The following is an 18607-nucleotide window of genomic DNA, read 5'->3' on the forward strand; positions in this document are numbered from 1 at the left end:
CACCCCCCGTTGGCAGATTCGCTACAGACAAAGGCAAGTTGTAAGTTACCATCCGTCACTGACCTATCTCCCATAGGTCAGCGACAGAGGGAAGCTTATAACTTGCTGCTCTTGTTTGCTTCGGGCCTTCACGGAAACAGAAAGTAGGCAGTACCCGTCAGTGAGAAAGGCCCGAAGCAAGCAAGAGCAGCAAGTTGTAAGCTTCCCTCCGTGGCTGGCCTATCTCCCGCATGCTCCAGGGCTCTAATGATACCACTGTCCGTGTCGGCTTCCCTTCTCCTCCCTACTCCCCTCCCCCTCGGGATGTAACTTCCGGTTTCGGAGGGAAGAGAAGGGAAGCTGGCAAGCGCAGTGGTACCGTTAGAGCCCCAGAGCATGGGTTCAAGTCACTTGCTGGTGGGTTTTTTTTTTTTTTTTAAAGTCAAGCGGGAATCTTTTGGCAGCTCTTCAGGCTGTGCGTTAAGCAGCGGTGACAGCAGGATTCGCGACAGATGACAGCCGGGCGGGCATCTAAATTAGCCGGGCAGAGCGCCCAGCTAAAAGGCACTAGGAAGAACACTGCTTTCTTAAATATGCTCTAAAGCAGCACTGAATATGACTGAAATACGGCATGTGGCTGTGAGTGACTGTATGGGATCCCATACGTGTGTGTGATTGGATGGATGTGAATTGTATGAGTATTTAAATATGAACATGGTTTTGCAAATTTTATTTTTATATATTTTAAACCATGAGAAGTTGAGAAATCCTGAGAAGTGATATCTGTAGTTTGACCTATTTGACCTTTAACCCTTTCAGGACCAAGGGACATATTTGTCCCATAACTTTAAAATCCTATAAATTTTGATTGGGATAGTCTACAGTTCTAAATTTGATATGTACGGATTCCATATGATACTGCCTTTATGTAAACAAACTGGTTCCGACATTCATTCATTAGCGTCGTTGCTAGATTGACGAGAAGATTCACTTGCCACACTGTCCATAAGCCAGAAGTGTGATTTTTTTTAATAAAAATAATGATATTTCACAAAAAAAATCAATTTTTTGGCATCTGCAAGCCCTTTTTACCATAAAAATGTCATCAAAACCACAAAAATTGGCCTACGATCCTTATGGTCCTGAAAGGGTTAAGCTAGCCTACCATAGAAACTTGTGAAGGGAGGGAGGGCTCATCTAGGCTTTTTTTTTGTGTGTCTGTGAAACCTGAGGCTGTCAGCGTTACAAAGTCTTAGTCAGAAAGCTGTTTGGATTTAAATTTTAGAGAAGGGAGTTTGCTTTGGGGTATATTATAACAACTATATAAACGTAAAGCTATCTATTTAAAATGTAAAGCTAGCTATCCCCTTCATAACCTCTAATTTCTTATTATGTCTTTCCCTCATTGAATTTACATGTAAACCGTGCCGAGCTCTATCTTTATGGAGATGATGAGGTATACAAACTTAAGGTTTAGTTTAATTTATATAATTTGTAAAACTTTTCTTTGAGCTTGGTAACTATGCTAAAAAGAATGTCTTTGTTCAAGAATACATAAGACCGGCCTCTGTTGGCCGATTGGTTGATGAGGAGTGATGTCATACTTGTCATTGTGAAAGCATATAAGTGAACCTGGTGGGAGCGGTTCTCCGAGTTCATATTGTTCAGGGAAATTGCAGGGCAGAGGTTAGCGCATTACGCTGCTTATGTATGTACTTGTATTTGAAGACATTGCTTGTTTAGAACAGTCACTACACTCTTTCAGTGTTAGAGAGATAAGAACCATTGGCTCAGTTGTGATGTGTGTATACTGTATGAACTTGTATTGCAAGATACTGCTTGTATATCAAGTTAAAATTTAATAAAATGTTTTGCTTGTCTTGCAAAAAACACTTGCAAACCAAGTTACTTACAATCCAAGGTTTTACTGTATTCTGTTTTACCAATCTCTGCACATACAGGCAATAGAACAATGATCAATAAACATTTAACAATTTAACACTGAACAACAAATTACGCACATGAGTAGCTAGGAACCAACCTGCTAAGTGCAACTAGCAGGGGGCTAGAGACCCCTGAAAGGGAAAAGAAGTCCCTTTTTCCTGTAGTAATGTCTCAGCTGAATCTTAGACACAGTAGAAGAGGTCCCTAAATGAACACTGTCAACTTCTGAGGCAGAATCAGGAGCATCAAAAATCCAAACAGGGTGTATATTAACAGAAACAAGATTGAGGCAAGAACTTAATTTTTTGTTCTATTACATAAACACAGGAGTAACACAGGTAGCTGACATACCAAAGCAGTGCCAGACATCTAAGGAGGGTCAGATGAGCCTGCTCTCAGAATAGAGGACCCAAAAGCGGCATCCTCTTGAGATGCCACATCCACTCTAGAACTTCGTAAAAGTATGAAAAGTAGCCCAAGTAGCTGCTCTAGAGATTTCATTAGGCGAGATAGCCCGGGACACCACCCAGGAAGCCACTACACCTCTTCCCGCAGGCAATGTAGGAAGATGAAATTGCCATACAAATCCATCTGGTACTGTAAGACCAAAGCGTTCCAAATTCTCCATGGGAACTAGGCCTTTACTGAGGAGCCCTGGATGAACCAGCAGCTTCAGGCACCTGCTTCTCTGCAGAAGCACCAGATCCACATACCAAGGTTTTCAGGACCAGTATAGACCACTTGCATTCCAAAGGGGACAACCTGTCCTGGAAGGGGTGACTGCAGCAGTGAGCCCCCCATCCTCTTAGGCTGGCGTCAGTCGTGAGTGTCACTCACATGTGGATTCTGAGGCATACCCCTCAGTAAAGCCTCCCCTTGGAGCCACAAACGCAAGCTGCACTTTGCCTCCGCAGTCCAGCGGAACTGTGTCTGCAGGGAGTGACACTGTGGAGACTACCTGGACAGAAGGGAGTACTGTAGTGGGCGCATACGAGCTCTTGCCCAGGGAACAACCTCCAGGGAGGCTGCCATCGAGTCGACAGTCTGCTTCCTGAGCTTCTGTTTGCATGGTTCGGAAAGAAAAACATGGCTCTGTGTCATATCGAATTGTACTCCAAGATACTCCAAGCACCGAGTCAGTCAAAGATGACTTTCTGAAGTTGACTATCCAACCCAGGGTCTGGAGGAGACTCACCACCTGCTGAACCATATGCTCGCTGTCCTCTAGAGCAGTGTTTTTCAACTCGGTCCTGGGGTACCCCCTTGCCAGTCAGGTTTTCAAGATATCCTCAATGAATATGCATTAACTTGATTTGCATACACTGCCTCCATTATATGCAAATGTCTTTCATGCATATTCATTGTACCTTTCTTGGGCACTATGAAATTTAAAGAGTATCTGCCTGAATCCAATTCTTCTTTGGGAACTGGTTCTATGGCATGAATGTTGCTCAGACTCCAACTTCCTTCTCCGGCCGTCCAGCTGGGGAATCAAGGAACAGATCTGGAGGGTAGGCAAGAAAACTCAATCTTCTGTCCGTCCTGAATAATGTCCAGAACTCAGCAAACAGACAAAATCTGTTCCCATTCCTTTCAGATGCCCGTCTGCCAATATGAGGAGCGAAGGCCATTGTCCTGGTGTCATTATTGCTTCTTGGAGGCTGAGCCACTGCGGGAGCCCAATCTGCTGGCACCTGTAACTGCCAAATCTGTCTGGACCCATGAAATGGTCTCCGAGACGTGTAACCAGAGAAAAATTGGTGGGATCTCCTAGAGGAATTAAATTGCCTCTGCCGCCCCCAGCACTCCTGCAGTCTGAGAGGGATATAGGATGGCAATCACCACACCGGCCATGAGGTTGTCCAGCCCTTTGCCAAACAGCATCTGCCCCTTGAAAGGAAATCTGCTCAGAGTAGCCTTAAAGGCTAAGTTGCCCGCCCATTGTCTCATCCAGAGCATTCAGCGGGCAGAAATGAAGTAAGCCAAAACCTTATTCAGAACTCTGATGATGTCATAAAGACCATCGGCAACATAATCTACTCCCTCCTCCAGCTTCAAGGAACTAGTTCACAATCTGGTATGGCAGGCTCGTGCCACGAAGGAGGCAGCTGCTGCAGCTTCGATACCCAAAGTCAGCATGTCAAACTGTCTTAAGGACCACATCCACCTTACAGGCCTGTGCGTCCTTTAGCATTACTCTACCCTCACTAGGAAGGGAGATGCGCTTGGTCACTTGCACTACTGCAGAATCCACATTCAACTGTACATACTAGAGAGCTGCACAGGGACAGGAATCAAATCCATCTCTGCCATCCCCACAAGCAATCAAAAGTAGTTATTTCATTTAATTATGCTAAATTAAAGGCTCTGGTAGAGACCCATTTACAAATAAGCAAAGACTATTAATTTGGAAATATTTATTGGGAAGAATACATACTTTGTAAATGGTTCTCTGCCACAGCCTTTAATGTAAATATAATTACTCCAGCTGATGAAAACCCTCAGGCTATATCAGCTTCCTCTGAAGGTGGCCAGGGGTCCCTTTTGCCAAGCTTGGTAGGCAGCAGCAGTGTCCCTGAGTCATAGATGCTGGACCTCAGATGCTGGCATGAATTAAATGAGAGAAAGCCAATGTGGATTTAGTCAAGGGAAATCTTGCCTCACCAATCTACTGCATTTCTTTGAAGGGGTGAATGAACATGTGGATAAAGGTGAACCGGTTGATATTGAGCATTTGGATTTTCAATAAGCATCTGACAAAGTACCTCATGAAAGACTTCTGATGAAAATAGGAAGTCATGGGATATTTATTTAATTTGATTTCTATTATGTTCTCCTGGAGGCTCAGAACGGGTTACAATTGACATTCACAAAAAATTACAGGACAAAGGCATTCCTAGAAGAGACAGAAGAGTGAGAAAAGGAGAGAGAGGAGGGGATAGGAGGTAATGTCCTGTTATGGATTAAGAACTGGTTAAAAGACAGAAAACAGAGAGTAGGTTTAAACAGTCAATACTCTGAATGGAGAAGGGTAAATAGTGGGGTTCCCCAGGGGTCTGTGCTAGGACCACTGCTTTTTAACATATTTATCAATGATCTGGTTGGGGTATATGGTATACATAACTACAGAAGAAAAGTTGCGACATAAGTACATATATGGCCTCTTTTACAAAGGCGCGCTAATGGCCCCGAAGCCCATAGAGATTTAAAGGGCTTCGAGGCTGTTGCTGCGCGGCTTTGTAAAAGAGGCCAATAGTCTTCTGAGCCAGGGTCAGAATTTAAAGTTGGACTTTAAACAGAATTGGGACCCAGTGATAACAGATCAGTAGATTGGTGATGTGATTAAATTTATTTGCATGTGACAAAATAGCAGCAGTGTTCAAGGCCCAGTTAAAATCCCACCTCTTCGAGACTGCTTTTGAATCCTAACTCCTCTCACCTTGGGTTCTGCATCTCTAACCCTATATGTCATGTCTGTCTGTCCAAGATAGATTGTAAGCTCTTCTGAGCAGGGACCGTCTATAAATGTAAAAATGTACAGCGCTGCGTATGCCTTTCAGTGCTATATAAGTGATAAGTAGTAGTAAGTAGTAACAGTGTGATGTGAGCATATGCATAGGTATCCACAATGCAGCTCTGCAAATTTCTTCTATGAAGGCCGATATCAAGTGGCCCATCAACAGAGCCATAGTTTCCATATGCCCAGCCTGGACATAGGTGAAAGGAATACATATTTTCCTTTTTTTTTTTTTTAATTCGTTATTTATTTTACATCTTACATCAAGTGTATCATAAAATAACATTTCAACTTATACAATATCACTTGATTCTCTATCAATTTAACCTAAATTATAGTGTTTAAACCCTCCCTCCCAATCTTACTAATTCATATTTAGTTGCATATATCACATAATATATTATATAATCTGTCCTATTAAACTAATCATTTAATATCAAATCAGAAATCCCCCTTACTTTGCAATTATACCTATTAGGGAAAAATGATATTCCAATAATTACTCATTACAATATTCTATTAATGGCCTCCAAACCTCCTGAAAGTTATTAAAATTTCCTTTCTGCAAGGCTAACATTCATATAAATACATATTTTCCAATTGCAGCCTCCTTCCTACTTAGGTTAAAAGAAACAAAAAGTTGGGTGGGTATTAGCATTAATTGCTTAACAAGCTCTTTACCAAATACTATAGCTAATATTGATGCACAGACAAATATACCAAGTATTTCTTGCATCAACTCTCAGCATTTTACAGCATACTTAGGAGCTTTTTACTAAGCTGCAGAAGAATATGGACTTAGTGCATCCTTACATAGGTTCTTCCTGCATGCTAAGGTCATTTGTACAACAGCAGTAAGCCAGCCAATTTTCTATTTTAGGTATTAATGGTCATGTGCAGCTGTTGCCATTAGAAACAATTGCCACATGAGCACTTACTGCCACCCATTTTGTAGGCGGTAAAGGCTCATAAGGTAATCCTGTGCTAAATCAGTTAGTGTGCAGTAATGTAGATGATTAGTACAGAGACACACCCACATTCTGCCCCCAAATACACCCCTCTAAACTATTTTTTAGTGCATGGGTAGCCCTTACTCATTTGGATCTTACCACTTAGGCAAATCCCACAGTAAGTCCCTTTAAGCTAAAATAAGCACTTACCACAGTTTTGTAAAAGGACCTATAAATCACTTAGTCCTTTCAATAAAAACCACAATCTAAATTTTAGAATGAGCATTTACAGCTCCTTATCTATAGATTATACAGTACTTACTAAAATATGCTACTGTATTAACAAACATATACCACTGGCTCCATTCAATGTAGAATGGGCATAAAGGGCCAGATTCTGTAACCAGCGCCTATGTCGATTGCCGCCTTAAAAGCAACTGCCAATTTTCAATCACTTGACAACGCTGGTTACTGAATCGCACCTAAATTCAGCCAAGATAGGCGGATGAAATGTAAGCCCTGAAAACCCTGGCCTATATTTCAGCTGCCCATCTATGTCACCACAGGATACTAAAGTTGGGCTGCAGCAGTCATAAGCTGATCGTGGCAGGGGAAGTTATCCCCAATCAGCTGAGCCACGGCTTCGGGAGATCTACTGGATCAGCTGATTGGAGGGGGAAATACCCCTGCCGCGATCAGCAGAGCAGCTGCAGCAGGGGATTGCTCCCTACATCGACAGGAGAGATGCCCACTACTGCCTGCCAGAACTCCCGAAGCACCCCCTGAACCATGATAGGCAGGAGGGATGCCCACTCCCTCCTGCCTGTAGGCACCCCTTCCCCCGAACACATGATCTGCTCTGACCACAAATACCCCCTTAACCCCATCCCCCCAAACCCATGACTCAACCAAACACCAATACTCCTGAAACCCATCCCCACCCCATACCTTTTGTTGTAAGGCTGGCCGGAAGAATGCCTACACCCTCTGGCCTGCAGGCCCACCTCTTCACAATGGTGAGCCTTCCCAAGGGGCCTAAGACCCCTCCCATAGGAGAGGCCTTAGGCACGCAAGCCAATCATGGCTTTAGACTCCTTCCCAATGCATCCTGGAATACACTTGGAGAGGCCAATGGGAGTCCTTGGCCCCTTATTCACTCAAAAACAAGCCCCACACGGACAAACGATACACATACCCAGCAACACTACAAGGCCTTACTCTTTGGGGAGTGTGAATGTTGTGGGTTGTAAGTAAGGCCTTGTAGTGTTGCTGGGTGTGTGTATCGTTTGTCCGTGTGGGGCTTGTTTTTGAGTGAATAAAGGATTTGGGTCCTAATCCTTGAGTATTTATTTCTAGTCCTTGGCCCCTCCCAGTGTCTCTCAGGACACACCATGAAGGTCCGCTATTGTGAAGATGCGGGCCTGCCGGCTGGAGGGTGTAGTCATCATTCCAGCCAGCTTTACAACAAAAGGTACAGGGGGAGGGAGGAAATCAGCAATTGGGGCGGGCCATGTGTTCGGGCGTGGGGGGTTCTGCAGGCAGGAGGGAGTGGGCATCCCTCCTGCCTATCACAATTGGAGAGAGGTGCTTTGAGAGTTCCAGCAGGCAGGAGTGGGTTCTCCTGCCACAGCCGCTCAACTGATCACGGCAGGGGTATTTCAGCCTCCCCCCCCCCCCCCATGAGCTGAGCCAGCAGGACTCCCCAAAGTCACGGATAACTTCCCCTAGTGCAATCAGCTTAAGGCTTCTGTAGCCTGACTTCAGGATCCCATATCAGCATAGATAGGCAGCTGAAATGTAGGCCAGGGTATTCTGGGCCTACATTTCAGTCACCTATCTTGCCATGAATTGCAGCTAGGTAGCAGCTTTAGTCTGCCTAACGACACTTCCGGCATTGGACACGCCTACTTTAGCGTTCTGCAGCCTACAGCAGCTACCTAGACGCAATGCCAATCACCTTTTATTAGGCATTTTGGCACTTTAACACTGCCATGGTACTTTAGATCATTTATTGTCCATTAATTAAAACTTTTTGGTTTTCAATTTGGGATCAAATAAATCAATTGCTTGAAAATTATGTAGCATTATCTTATGATACAATTTTGTTTGGCATACTGATGAGAGCTAAGCCTCAAATATCGGCTAATAATAATAAGCTTTTAATGATTTTAACTGGAGTTGCCATTCAACAAATAACATATAACTGGAAAGATTGTACAAGATTGAACTATCTATTTTGGTGGAACTCAGTATGTCATATATTTAAAATGGAGAGAGCGTTGGCAGTACAAAAAGGCTATTATCATAAATTTAAGGATGTGTGGGGGCCATTTATAAGTTATTATAAAGAATAATTTACACTTTTCCCAAGTTTTAATTTTTTATTGTGGTATGGGGGGTGGGTTTTATTAAAAATATATTCTAATGATAAGATATATTTATGTGGTATATCTATTTTGTTGGAAAAGTGATATGGGAGGGGGGAGGGTTAAATTTTCTTGTTGAAAGATTGCTGATTTTCAAGTGATGCTGTATCTTACGTGTTTGTTATTTATTGTACACTTGTTGTAAATTATAAATGAATAAAGCACTTAAAAAAAAATAAAAATACTGCCGTGTTTTGCCATTTCTGATGGTGTTTTCAATTAACTTAGGCATTGGCAGGGTACCTACCAATGCCTATGTTTAGGCACCGGTTATGAAATTTCCCTGGCTTTCTTTAGTAAATCCAGCTCTAAGTCTAAACACTAGACCAAACATGTTCAAATGACCCAAAAAGATTTTGTTTTGAAAGCAATTAAAGAACAATTTTTTAAACTAGAACATACAAAAGGTTATTTGGCATTAAATGTTATCCAAGAGTTTAATCTTCTCCTTTTGTGCATATATACTAACTATTCTTCAAGTTTGTTTATTTTTTGTAGAGGATGTACTCTGGAAGAAAGCTGCTAGTGTTCCTTTCAGAGTTTTGAACCAAGGGAAGAATTCTGTGCATGAACCAAACCCCATGTCAACTTATATTAGCTAAACTGATAAACTTTATAAGTTAACTATTTGTAAGCTTCACAAAACAGGGACAGTTTAGTATGTCTATGAAGCAGAGGCAAAATTCTTTATTGGATACCGGTCTCAGCAGCCGCCAAGAAGTGGCAGAGAATTGCACACCAGCATCCTATACAGAATCGCATCTGCCCTGGCAGATGCCTAACTGCCCCAATTCTCTAACCGGTGCCCATGTCACAGACACCAGTAAGAGAATCGCTCCTGATCCCTTGCCATCAGCTGATCGCAGCAGGGGGATTTCCTTGCCGTGATCAGCTCAGTAGCTGTGTCCATTTGAAATGTGCTGGCCTACATTTCAAGCGTCTGTCGCAGCCCTAGGGAGATGCCTTGGGCTGCTTAAGCTTGCCTAAGACCACTTCCAGGTAAAACCAGGCCCACACCCAACCTTGGGCAAGCTTAAGTGTCCCAACAAGTCTCGCTTAACTGCAACAAATGCAGTGTAGGCACCTACAGTGTAGGCATCTGCCTCAGGGTTTTCCGTTTTGGTTTTTTTTTAGAAAATGTGTCCCCTGATAGGCTTTCTACTGCTGTCTAACCAGCCAATTGCCGTCTACAACTGGATGCCGTTTATAGAATCTGCCCACAAATGTGTATGCTCTCAGCATTTTACAAATGTATTTCAATCCAATAATATTTAGAGCTGGCTAGAGTGTGGTCTGTCTATATCAATATACAATTTTTCAAACAATCTAGGATTTTAAAACAGAAATTTTGTATTATACATACCCCAGCACCAGTCAAAACAATTATTTTCTTGCACACTTGTAGAAGTTTCACAGCATCTTCAATAGTATTAATATCTTTGCACTTTTTCCTTTTTGGTGGTTCTGAAAGAATGTTTATAACAATTTGCCACAGGGTCATATCATCTAGTTCAGGTGGAGGGATTGTTTCTGGCAGCAGGTCCTTAAGGATTGTCCGAGGGTCTGTGCCCATCAGCAGGTGTTGTTGAACAAAGGTGTAGGGACCTGTTAGAAGAAACTAGTATTATATTCTAATTTTTTCCCTCTCTGAAGCAAGTGTTTGGTTACATTTATAGATATATACATAACAAAAAATTAACCAATTTGTTTTCCATCTTGTAGTTAGATTTGAAAATTGTAGGAGACACTTGGGGCAAAGACAATCAGGAAAAATAGTAAAGAGAGCGAGCAAATGGAGAGGATAATCAAGTGTACCATACCATAGCAGAGAGGAAAACTAGAAGAATAAAAGCAGAGCTGAGATAGGTAAGAAAAGATGTGGAAAAGGAAAACAATCTCTAGAAAAAAAAAAAAAAAGCAGCATATAAGATATTAATTTGTACACTTGTTGAAAGATTAAAAATGATTAAAGATTTATAATAAAAAAAAAAAAAAAGCAGCAAGGCATTATTTCAAGTTTACCCTCCACCGCATTAAGCACAACTTAGGTAAGTTCACTTAGACAGGGAAATAACTTGTATATCTAGTCGATTTTTCCTGCGCTCAGATTTGGGAAAAAGCAAGTAATTAAATTCCAAATCCACAGTTTTGTCTTGCATAACTAAAAGCCCATTCCTCCAAAGCAAATCATGAAGTATTACATTGACAAATGGATGAGCCTGGGAATGGACATCTTCTCATAGTTTTTACCAGTAAAGTAATCATCTGACTACCGTGTACTACCATGCTGAATTATCTGGCTGAGATTATCTATCCCTCCAATCCCTCCCTAAATCACCCAGATTCAAGGTTCATGACTGTAAAGCTTCGGAAAGGGCTCTTGTATATGGTTTCTAACTGAAGGCTGTTGCTGCATTAATTGAACTAAAGTAAGTAGGAAGACAATAGTTAGGAGAAAAAGGTCCCAGATTAATGTAATTGAAGGCTTCAACTGAGAAGGAAGTTCAAAGAAACAGAAGGAAATTTTAAGTATAAACAATCATTAAAAATAAAGTTGCTAGAAGGACTCTTCCTTAAGAGTCACTATGTACTAGTGAAATACAATGCTTAATGAGCAAGGGCTCAAGAGATACAACATTCTTATCCAGTATGACCAAAAAGCACAGTTACTTACCGTAACAGTTGTTATCCAGGGACAGCAGGCAGATATTCCCACATATGGGTGACGTCACCAACGGAGCCCCGCAGCGGACAGCCTCGAAAGCAAACTTGCTTGAAGATCTCGAACTTTCGAGCACTGCACCGCGCCTGCGCGCGTGCCTTCCCGCTCGAACTAGGGGGCGCATCTCCTGAGAGGATCCTCAGTTCAGATACCTAGCCAAGAAGCCAACCAGGGGAGGTGGGAGGGTTGTGGGAATATCTGCCTGCTGTCCCTGGATAACAACTGTTACGGTAAGTAATTGTGCTTTATCCCAGGACAAGCAGGCAGCATATTCCCACATATGGGTGACCTCCAAGCTAAGTAAAAAGGGATGGAGGGAAGTTGGCAATTTACGAAAAAAGATTTTGCAAAACAGATTGGCCAAAATGGCCATCCCTCCTGGATAAAGAATCCAGACAATAATGAGAGGTGAAAGTATGAACCGAGGACCAAGTGGCAGCTTGCAGATTTCCTCAATAGGAGTTGATCGGAGGAAAGCTACAGATGCCGCCATAGCTCTAACTTTGTGGCCCGTCACTCGACCTTGCAGAGGAAGACCAGCCTGAGCATAGCAAAAAGAAATGCAAGCAGCCATCCAGTTGGAGATGGTACGCTTCGATATAGGACGACCCAACCTGTTCGGATCAAAAGATATGAAAAGTTGAGGGGATGTTCTGTGAAGCTGAGTGCGTTGCAGGTAGAAAGCCAAAGCACGTTTACAGTCCAAGGTATGAAGAGCCGCCTCTCCTGGGTGAGAATGAGGCTTTGGAAAAAATACAGGCAAAACAATAGACTGATTGATATGAAATTCTGAAACAACTTTAGGCAAGAATTTAGGATGAGTACGGAGAACAACCTTGTCATGGTGAAAAACTGTGAAAGGCGGATCAGCCACTAGCGCTTGTAACTCACTGACACGACGAGCAGAAGTGAGGGCGATCAGGAATACAGCTTTCCAAGTGAGATATTTGAGATGAGCTTTGTCAAGTGGTTCAAAAGGAGATTTCATAAGTTGAGCTAAAACAACATTGAGATCCCAAACCACAGGAGGTGGTTTAAGAGGAGGATGGAGATTGAGAAGTCCTTTCATAAAACGAGAAATCATAGGATGTGCAGAAAGGGATTTTCCATCCAAAGGCTGATGAAAAGCAGCTAAAGCACTAAGGTGGACTCGGATAGATGTAGTCTGAAGTCCAGATTGTGATAAATGAAGTAAATAGTCCAGAACTGATGTCAAGGAAGCAGATCTGGGAGGTAAATTATGTGTAGAACACCAAGCAGAGAATCTTGTCCACTTTTGACCATAACATTGTCTAGTTGATGGTTTTCTGGAAGCAAGTAAAATATCTTGCACAGACGGAGAGAATTGAGAAAAGTCTGTTATAGAGAAAGGTACCAAGCTGTCAAATGTAGAGACTGTAGATTGGGATGAAGCAAAGATCCTTGATTCTGCGTGAGTAGAGAAGGAAAAATTGGAAGAAGTAGAGGCTCCCTGGTGCTGAGTTGAAGTAGAAGGGAGAACCAAGGTTGCCTGGGCCACCGAGGAGCTATTAGAATCATGGTGGCATGGTCTGATTTTAACTTGACCAGAGTCTTGAGAATCAGAGGAAACGGAGGAAAAGCATAAAGGAACTGATTCCTCCAGTCCAGTAGAAATGCATCCGCTTCGAGACGTTGAGGAGTATAGATGCGGGAGCAAAATTGAGGCAGTTTGAAGTTGAGAGGTGATGCAAACAGATCTATCTGCGGAGTCCCCCAACGAGCAAAAATTTGGCGAAGAGTCGGAGAATTGAGTGTCCATTCGTGAGGTTGTAGAAGACGACTCAATTTGTCCGCCAAACAGTTGTGTTGACCCTGAATATAAACTGCTCTGAGGAAGATGTTGTGAAGAATCGCCCACTTCCACAATTTCAGGGCCTCTTGACAGAGGGAATGAGACCCCGTCCCTCCCTGTTTGTTTACATAATACATGGCTACTTGATTGTCGGTACGTACTAGAATCACCATGTCATGAAGGAGATGCTGAAAAGCTTTGAGAGCATAGAATATCGCTCTGAGTTCCAACAGATTTATAGGACACCTCCGTTCTGCTTGGGTCCAGAGCCCTTGAGTGCAAAGACCGTCCACATGGGCTCCCCATGCGTACATTGACGAGTCGGTTGTGAGGACCTTCTGATGAGGAAGAGGGTAAAACAGTAAACCTCTTGAAAGATTTAAAGAGAGCATCCACCAACGGAGAGACTTCTTTAATGAAGGAGTGATGGCAATTAGTCGAGATGGAGGATCCACTGATTGTTGCCATTGAGATGCCAGTGTCCATTGAGGAATGCGAAGGTGAAGTCTGGCAAAGGGAACCACATGAACTGTAGAAGCCATGTGACCGAGTAGAACCATCATTTTCCTTGCTGGAACAGTGGAAAGTTGGAAGAATTGTTGGGAAATTTGAAGGAGAGCATCCTGACGTGGTTGTGGAAGGTATGCTCTCAGATTGATGGTGTCCAGAGTTGCTCCTATGAACTGGAGAGACTGAGAAGGAGTCAGCTGAGATTTGGGAAAATTGATGTGAAATCCCAGACTTTGTAGAAAAAGAATAGTCTGTTGGGTCGCTGCAATAACCCCTGAAAGAGAGGGAGCCTTGATGAGCCAGTCGTCTAGGTATGGAAATACTTGGAGACCCTGGTTGCGAAGAGCTGCAGCCACAACCACAAGGCATTTTGTGAAAACTCTGGGGGAAGAAGCCAGTCCGAAGGGTAGAACCCTGTACTGTAGATGAAGATTTCCTACTTGGAATATGAGGTACTTGCGAAATGTTGGATGAATAGGGATATGAGTATATGCCTCTTTGAGATCGAGGGAGCACATCCAATCCCCTTGATCCATCAAGGAATATAGAGTTGGCAGAGTGAGCATTCGAAATTTCTCTTTGACTAGAAATTTGTTGAGAGCTCTGAGATCCAAAATCGGTCGCAAATCCCCTGTCTTTTTGGGGACTAGAAAATAACGGGAGTAGAAACCCAAGTTCCTTTGGGAGAGAGGAACTTCCTCCACTGCTCGCAGTAGAAGAAGAGATCGAGCTTCTTGAAGAAGAAGAGGAAGATGCGACTGATTTGAAAGACACTCTCTTGGATGGCGATCTGGAGGCACCTGAAGGAGTCGAAGAGAGTATCCCTCTCGTATGATGGTAAGTACCCAGAGATCTGATGTTATGAGCTCCCATTGATGATAAAATGTGGACAGGCGACCCCCTATGGAGAGGGGAGAATTTGGAAACAGAGAAATTTGAATGCTCAGGTCGAGATTGTCAAAAAGACTGAGCAGGCTTGGAGGCAGCAGGGGTCTGAGACTTTTGTTGTCGTTGTGGAGGAGGCCGACGAGCAGGAGGTCTAGAAAAAGCAGGAGTTGTTTTCTGTGGATAGCGACGTGGAGTTTGTTTGAAACCTCTAGTTGGTACAGGTTTAGGTTTTGGGCGAATGAGGGAAGCAAAAGAGCACTCATGTTCTGAAAGACGCTTTGTAGCCGCCTCAATAGAGTCATCAAATAACTCATTTCCTTGACAAGGAAGATTCGCCAATCTATCCTGAAGGTTAGGATCCATGTCCACTATCCGTAACCATGCTAACCTACGCATGGCTACAGCAAATGCCGACACTCTAGACGAGAGTTCAAAGGCATCATAGGAAGCTTGTAGCATGAAGAGTCTCAACTGAGAAAGAGTCTTAAGGATATTTTTAAATTCTGATAGGCGATTGGTAGAGATGTCCGGGTAAAATGAAGATAAAATCTTTAAAAAATGGTTGAAGTAGGACGTAAATATGTAATTATAATTAAGAACTCTATTTGCCATCATAGAGTTCTGGTATAAACGACGTCCAAACTTATCCATGGTACGGCCTTCCCTACCAGGAGGAACCGAAGCATAGATTTTGGAGGGATGTGCTTTCTTCAATGATGACTCTACAACCAGAGATTGATGAGAAAGTTGAGACTTTTCATATCCTTTAGAGGGGACCGTTCTATAACGAGATTCTAATTTGGATGGGATAGCAGTAATAGAATAAGGGGTTTCCATATTGCGAGTGAAGGTCTGCTGCAGAACAGGAGTCATAGGTAATCTGAGTGACTCTTTTGGTGGATGGGGAAGCTCCATATCCGCTAAGTATTCAGGAGTATATTTTGAGTCTGAATGAAGGTCTATCTTGAGAGCTTGGCCCATGTCAAAGATAAATTTGGCAAAAGAAATTGATTTTGGATCAGATGTTTCCTCAGGAGAACCACTGCGAGATTTATGTTGAACTGAATAGGATGGAGAAGCCTCTCTAGAATATGGTGAAAGGTCTGATTCCAGACGCAGAGTGACCGAAGAAGCTGCACTGTGAGTTGGAGTAAGAGAATGCTTTCTTTTCAAACTCCTGGAAGGAGAAGTAGCAGGTGTACGTGTTACAGAATGAGTCGAGGTATGTGGAGGACTGTCTCGACGGACTGGCTTCGACGGTGTTCTGGATCGAGAAGGGCTTCGAGTCGAGGCTCGATGATGTCGAGATCCATGCTTCGACTTCGAAGAACGAGGTAAAGAAGCCTCGGTATCCAATGTCGAAGACTCCCTCCGAATCTTAGAAGTAACAGGTCTTGAATGCTTCGATCGATGCTTCGGAGGAGGTGAGCCCGGAGAAGACTCTGATGAAGAAAAGTTCTTCGGTGTCCGGGATCGGCCTCGGGAGACTGGAAGCTCTGGTTGAGTGACAGGCTGATCAGTCCGAGGCAAGGTCGAGGACGGAACCAATTGAGCCACTAATGAGGAAATCTGAGTGGTGAGGATAGATTTCAACATGTCCTCTAGCATCGGCACCGAGACAGAAGATTCTGACCTCGTAGGTGCAGCAGTACGCTCCGAAGAGGGCGACCTCGAAGGTGAGTATTCCCTTATCTTGGAGGTACGCTTCGAAGGTGGACGAGCCGAGGATTCTGGTGGCTTCTTGGATACGGCACCTGAAAGGGAACTCGGAGACTTCGAGGCAACCGAAGCAGAATAGGTCGAGGCCTTCGAGACTGAAACTCCAGCTGGAATCTGGGTCGAGGCCTTCGAGACCACAGGTGTCGAGGTCGTCGGAGTCGAAGCCTTCGAGACCGGAGCAGCCGCTACGGTCGAGGCCGGATTCGAAGATTGCTCCATGCCGAAAAGTTGAAAAAATTGAGCACAACGTCGCCGAAAGGCCCGTGGAGTAAGGGTGAAGCAGCGATGACAATCTTCTGGGGAATGAGAAGAACCCAGGCACTGTAAACAACGGCAGTGAGGATCGGTAACAGAAATCACCCGATTACACTGTCGACAACGTTTAAACCCGGTAAGAGGCCGGGACATGGAAAAAATAAAGTCCGTGTCGAACGAAGGAGCCTAGGCCTAGGCCCAAAGCTCGACGGCCGAACAAAAAAAGAAAACAATATATTTTTTTTTTTTTAAAGAAAAAGAAAGGAAATACAAAACAAGCACAGCGACCGTACTTAAATAAAGAAACAGCCGCAGTGATGAGAAGGCAATGCTGCAGAGAAAGAAAACGTGTCTTCTTGTCTCCGCGGAAATAAACGAACTGAGGATCCTCTCAGGAGATGCGCCCCCTAGTTCGGGCGGGAAGGCACGCGCGCAGGCGCGGTGCAGTGCTCGAAAGTTTGAGATCTTCAAGCAAGTTTGCTTTCGAGGCTGTCCGCTGCGGGGCTCCGTCGGTGACGTCACCCATCTGTGGGAATATGCTGCCTGCTTGTCCTGGGATAACTATTCATACAGAATTGTCTGCTTTACAAAATTAATAAGCAACTTTGGGATTTGTTCACAAGAAATATTTTAGTGCCTCTTCCTCCCTCCAGCTGATCTCAAGCTCAGGAAACTACCTCACTGAAGAGCAAAGTGTATATGACATGGAAGGCATGGCTCAACACTCTGACTAGGGGTCATTTATAAACAATTAAACATAGAAACATGATGGCAGATAAAGGCCAAATGGCCCATCCAGTTTGCCCATCCACAGTAACCATTATCTCTTCCTCTCTCTAAGAGATCCCACATGCCTATCTCAGGCTTTCTTGAAATCAGACACAGTTTCTGTCTCTACCACCTCTACCGGGAGACTGTTCCACGCATCTACCACTCTTTCTGTAAAAAGTATTTCCTTAGATTACTCCTGAGCCTATCACCTATGCCCTATCCAGAGCTTTCTTTCAGATGACAGATTTGACTCATGCGCATTTATGCCATGTAGGTATTTAAATGTCTCTATCATATCTCCCCTCAGTATACAGATTGAGATCTTTAAGGGGTCCTTTTATCAAGCTGTGGTAGAGGTTTAACGCGCGTAATACCACGCGTTAAACCGCCTGCTGCGCTAGCCTGCATTGAGCAGGCGTTAGTTTTTTAGCCAGCTGCGGGGGTTAGCGAATGATGAAATGTCCGACGCACTAACCCCGCTAGCACGGCTTGATAAAAGGACCCCTAAGTCTGTCCTCATACGCCTTCTGATGAAGATCACGCTCCATTTTAGTAGCCTTCCTCTGGACTGACTCCATCCTTTTTATATCTTTTTGAAGGTGCGGCCTCCAGAACTGTACACAATATTCTAAATGAGGTCGCACCAAAGTCTTATACAGGGGCATCAATACCTCCTTTTTCCTACTGGCCATACCTCTCCCTATGCACCCTAGAATCCTTCTAGCTTTTGCCATCACCTTTTCAACCTGTTTGGCCACCTTAAGATCATCATAAACAATCACACCCAAGTCCCACTCTTCTGTCGTGCACATAAGTTCTTCATCCCCTAAACTGTACCATTCCCTCGGGGGCTATTCTATAACTGGATATCTCCAATTAGGAACCTGGAGGGCACACAATAGTGATCTATTTGATAACAGAAAACTAAGCACATACTTTCTGTTGTTACAGAATACTAGCATAACAGGGCATTAATGCACCTAACAATTAGGTGCTCCCACTTTGCTAGCCACAGAACTTGTGTAAGTTCACATGCTGAATTGTAGCAGGGATGCACATAAAATAGCATTCTTTAAGTTACATTCTTTAAATCCCACCTATGTGCTGCCCATG

General features: G+C 43.6%; 1 protein-coding gene across 3 annotated transcripts in view; it reads right to left on the reverse strand.

Annotated features, from left to right (window-relative positions):
* Window positions 1-18607, reverse strand: part of SIRT1 (sirtuin 1) — a 149146-nt gene that overhangs the window by 117233 nt on the left and 13306 nt on the right. For all 3 annotated transcript variants that reach the window (XM_033941660.1, XM_033941657.1, XM_033941658.1), the window contains exon 3: window positions 10180-10421. In XM_033941660.1, the coding sequence (XP_033797551.1) occupies window positions 10180-10421 (242 nt within the window). The remainder of the gene's footprint in view (window positions 1-10179; window positions 10422-18607) is intronic.

The sequence above is a fragment of the Geotrypetes seraphini genome, chromosome 4 (genome assembly GCF_902459505.1).
Source record: "Geotrypetes seraphini chromosome 4, aGeoSer1.1, whole genome shotgun sequence".
NCBI lineage: Eukaryota > Metazoa > Chordata > Amphibia > Gymnophiona > Dermophiidae > Geotrypetes > Geotrypetes seraphini.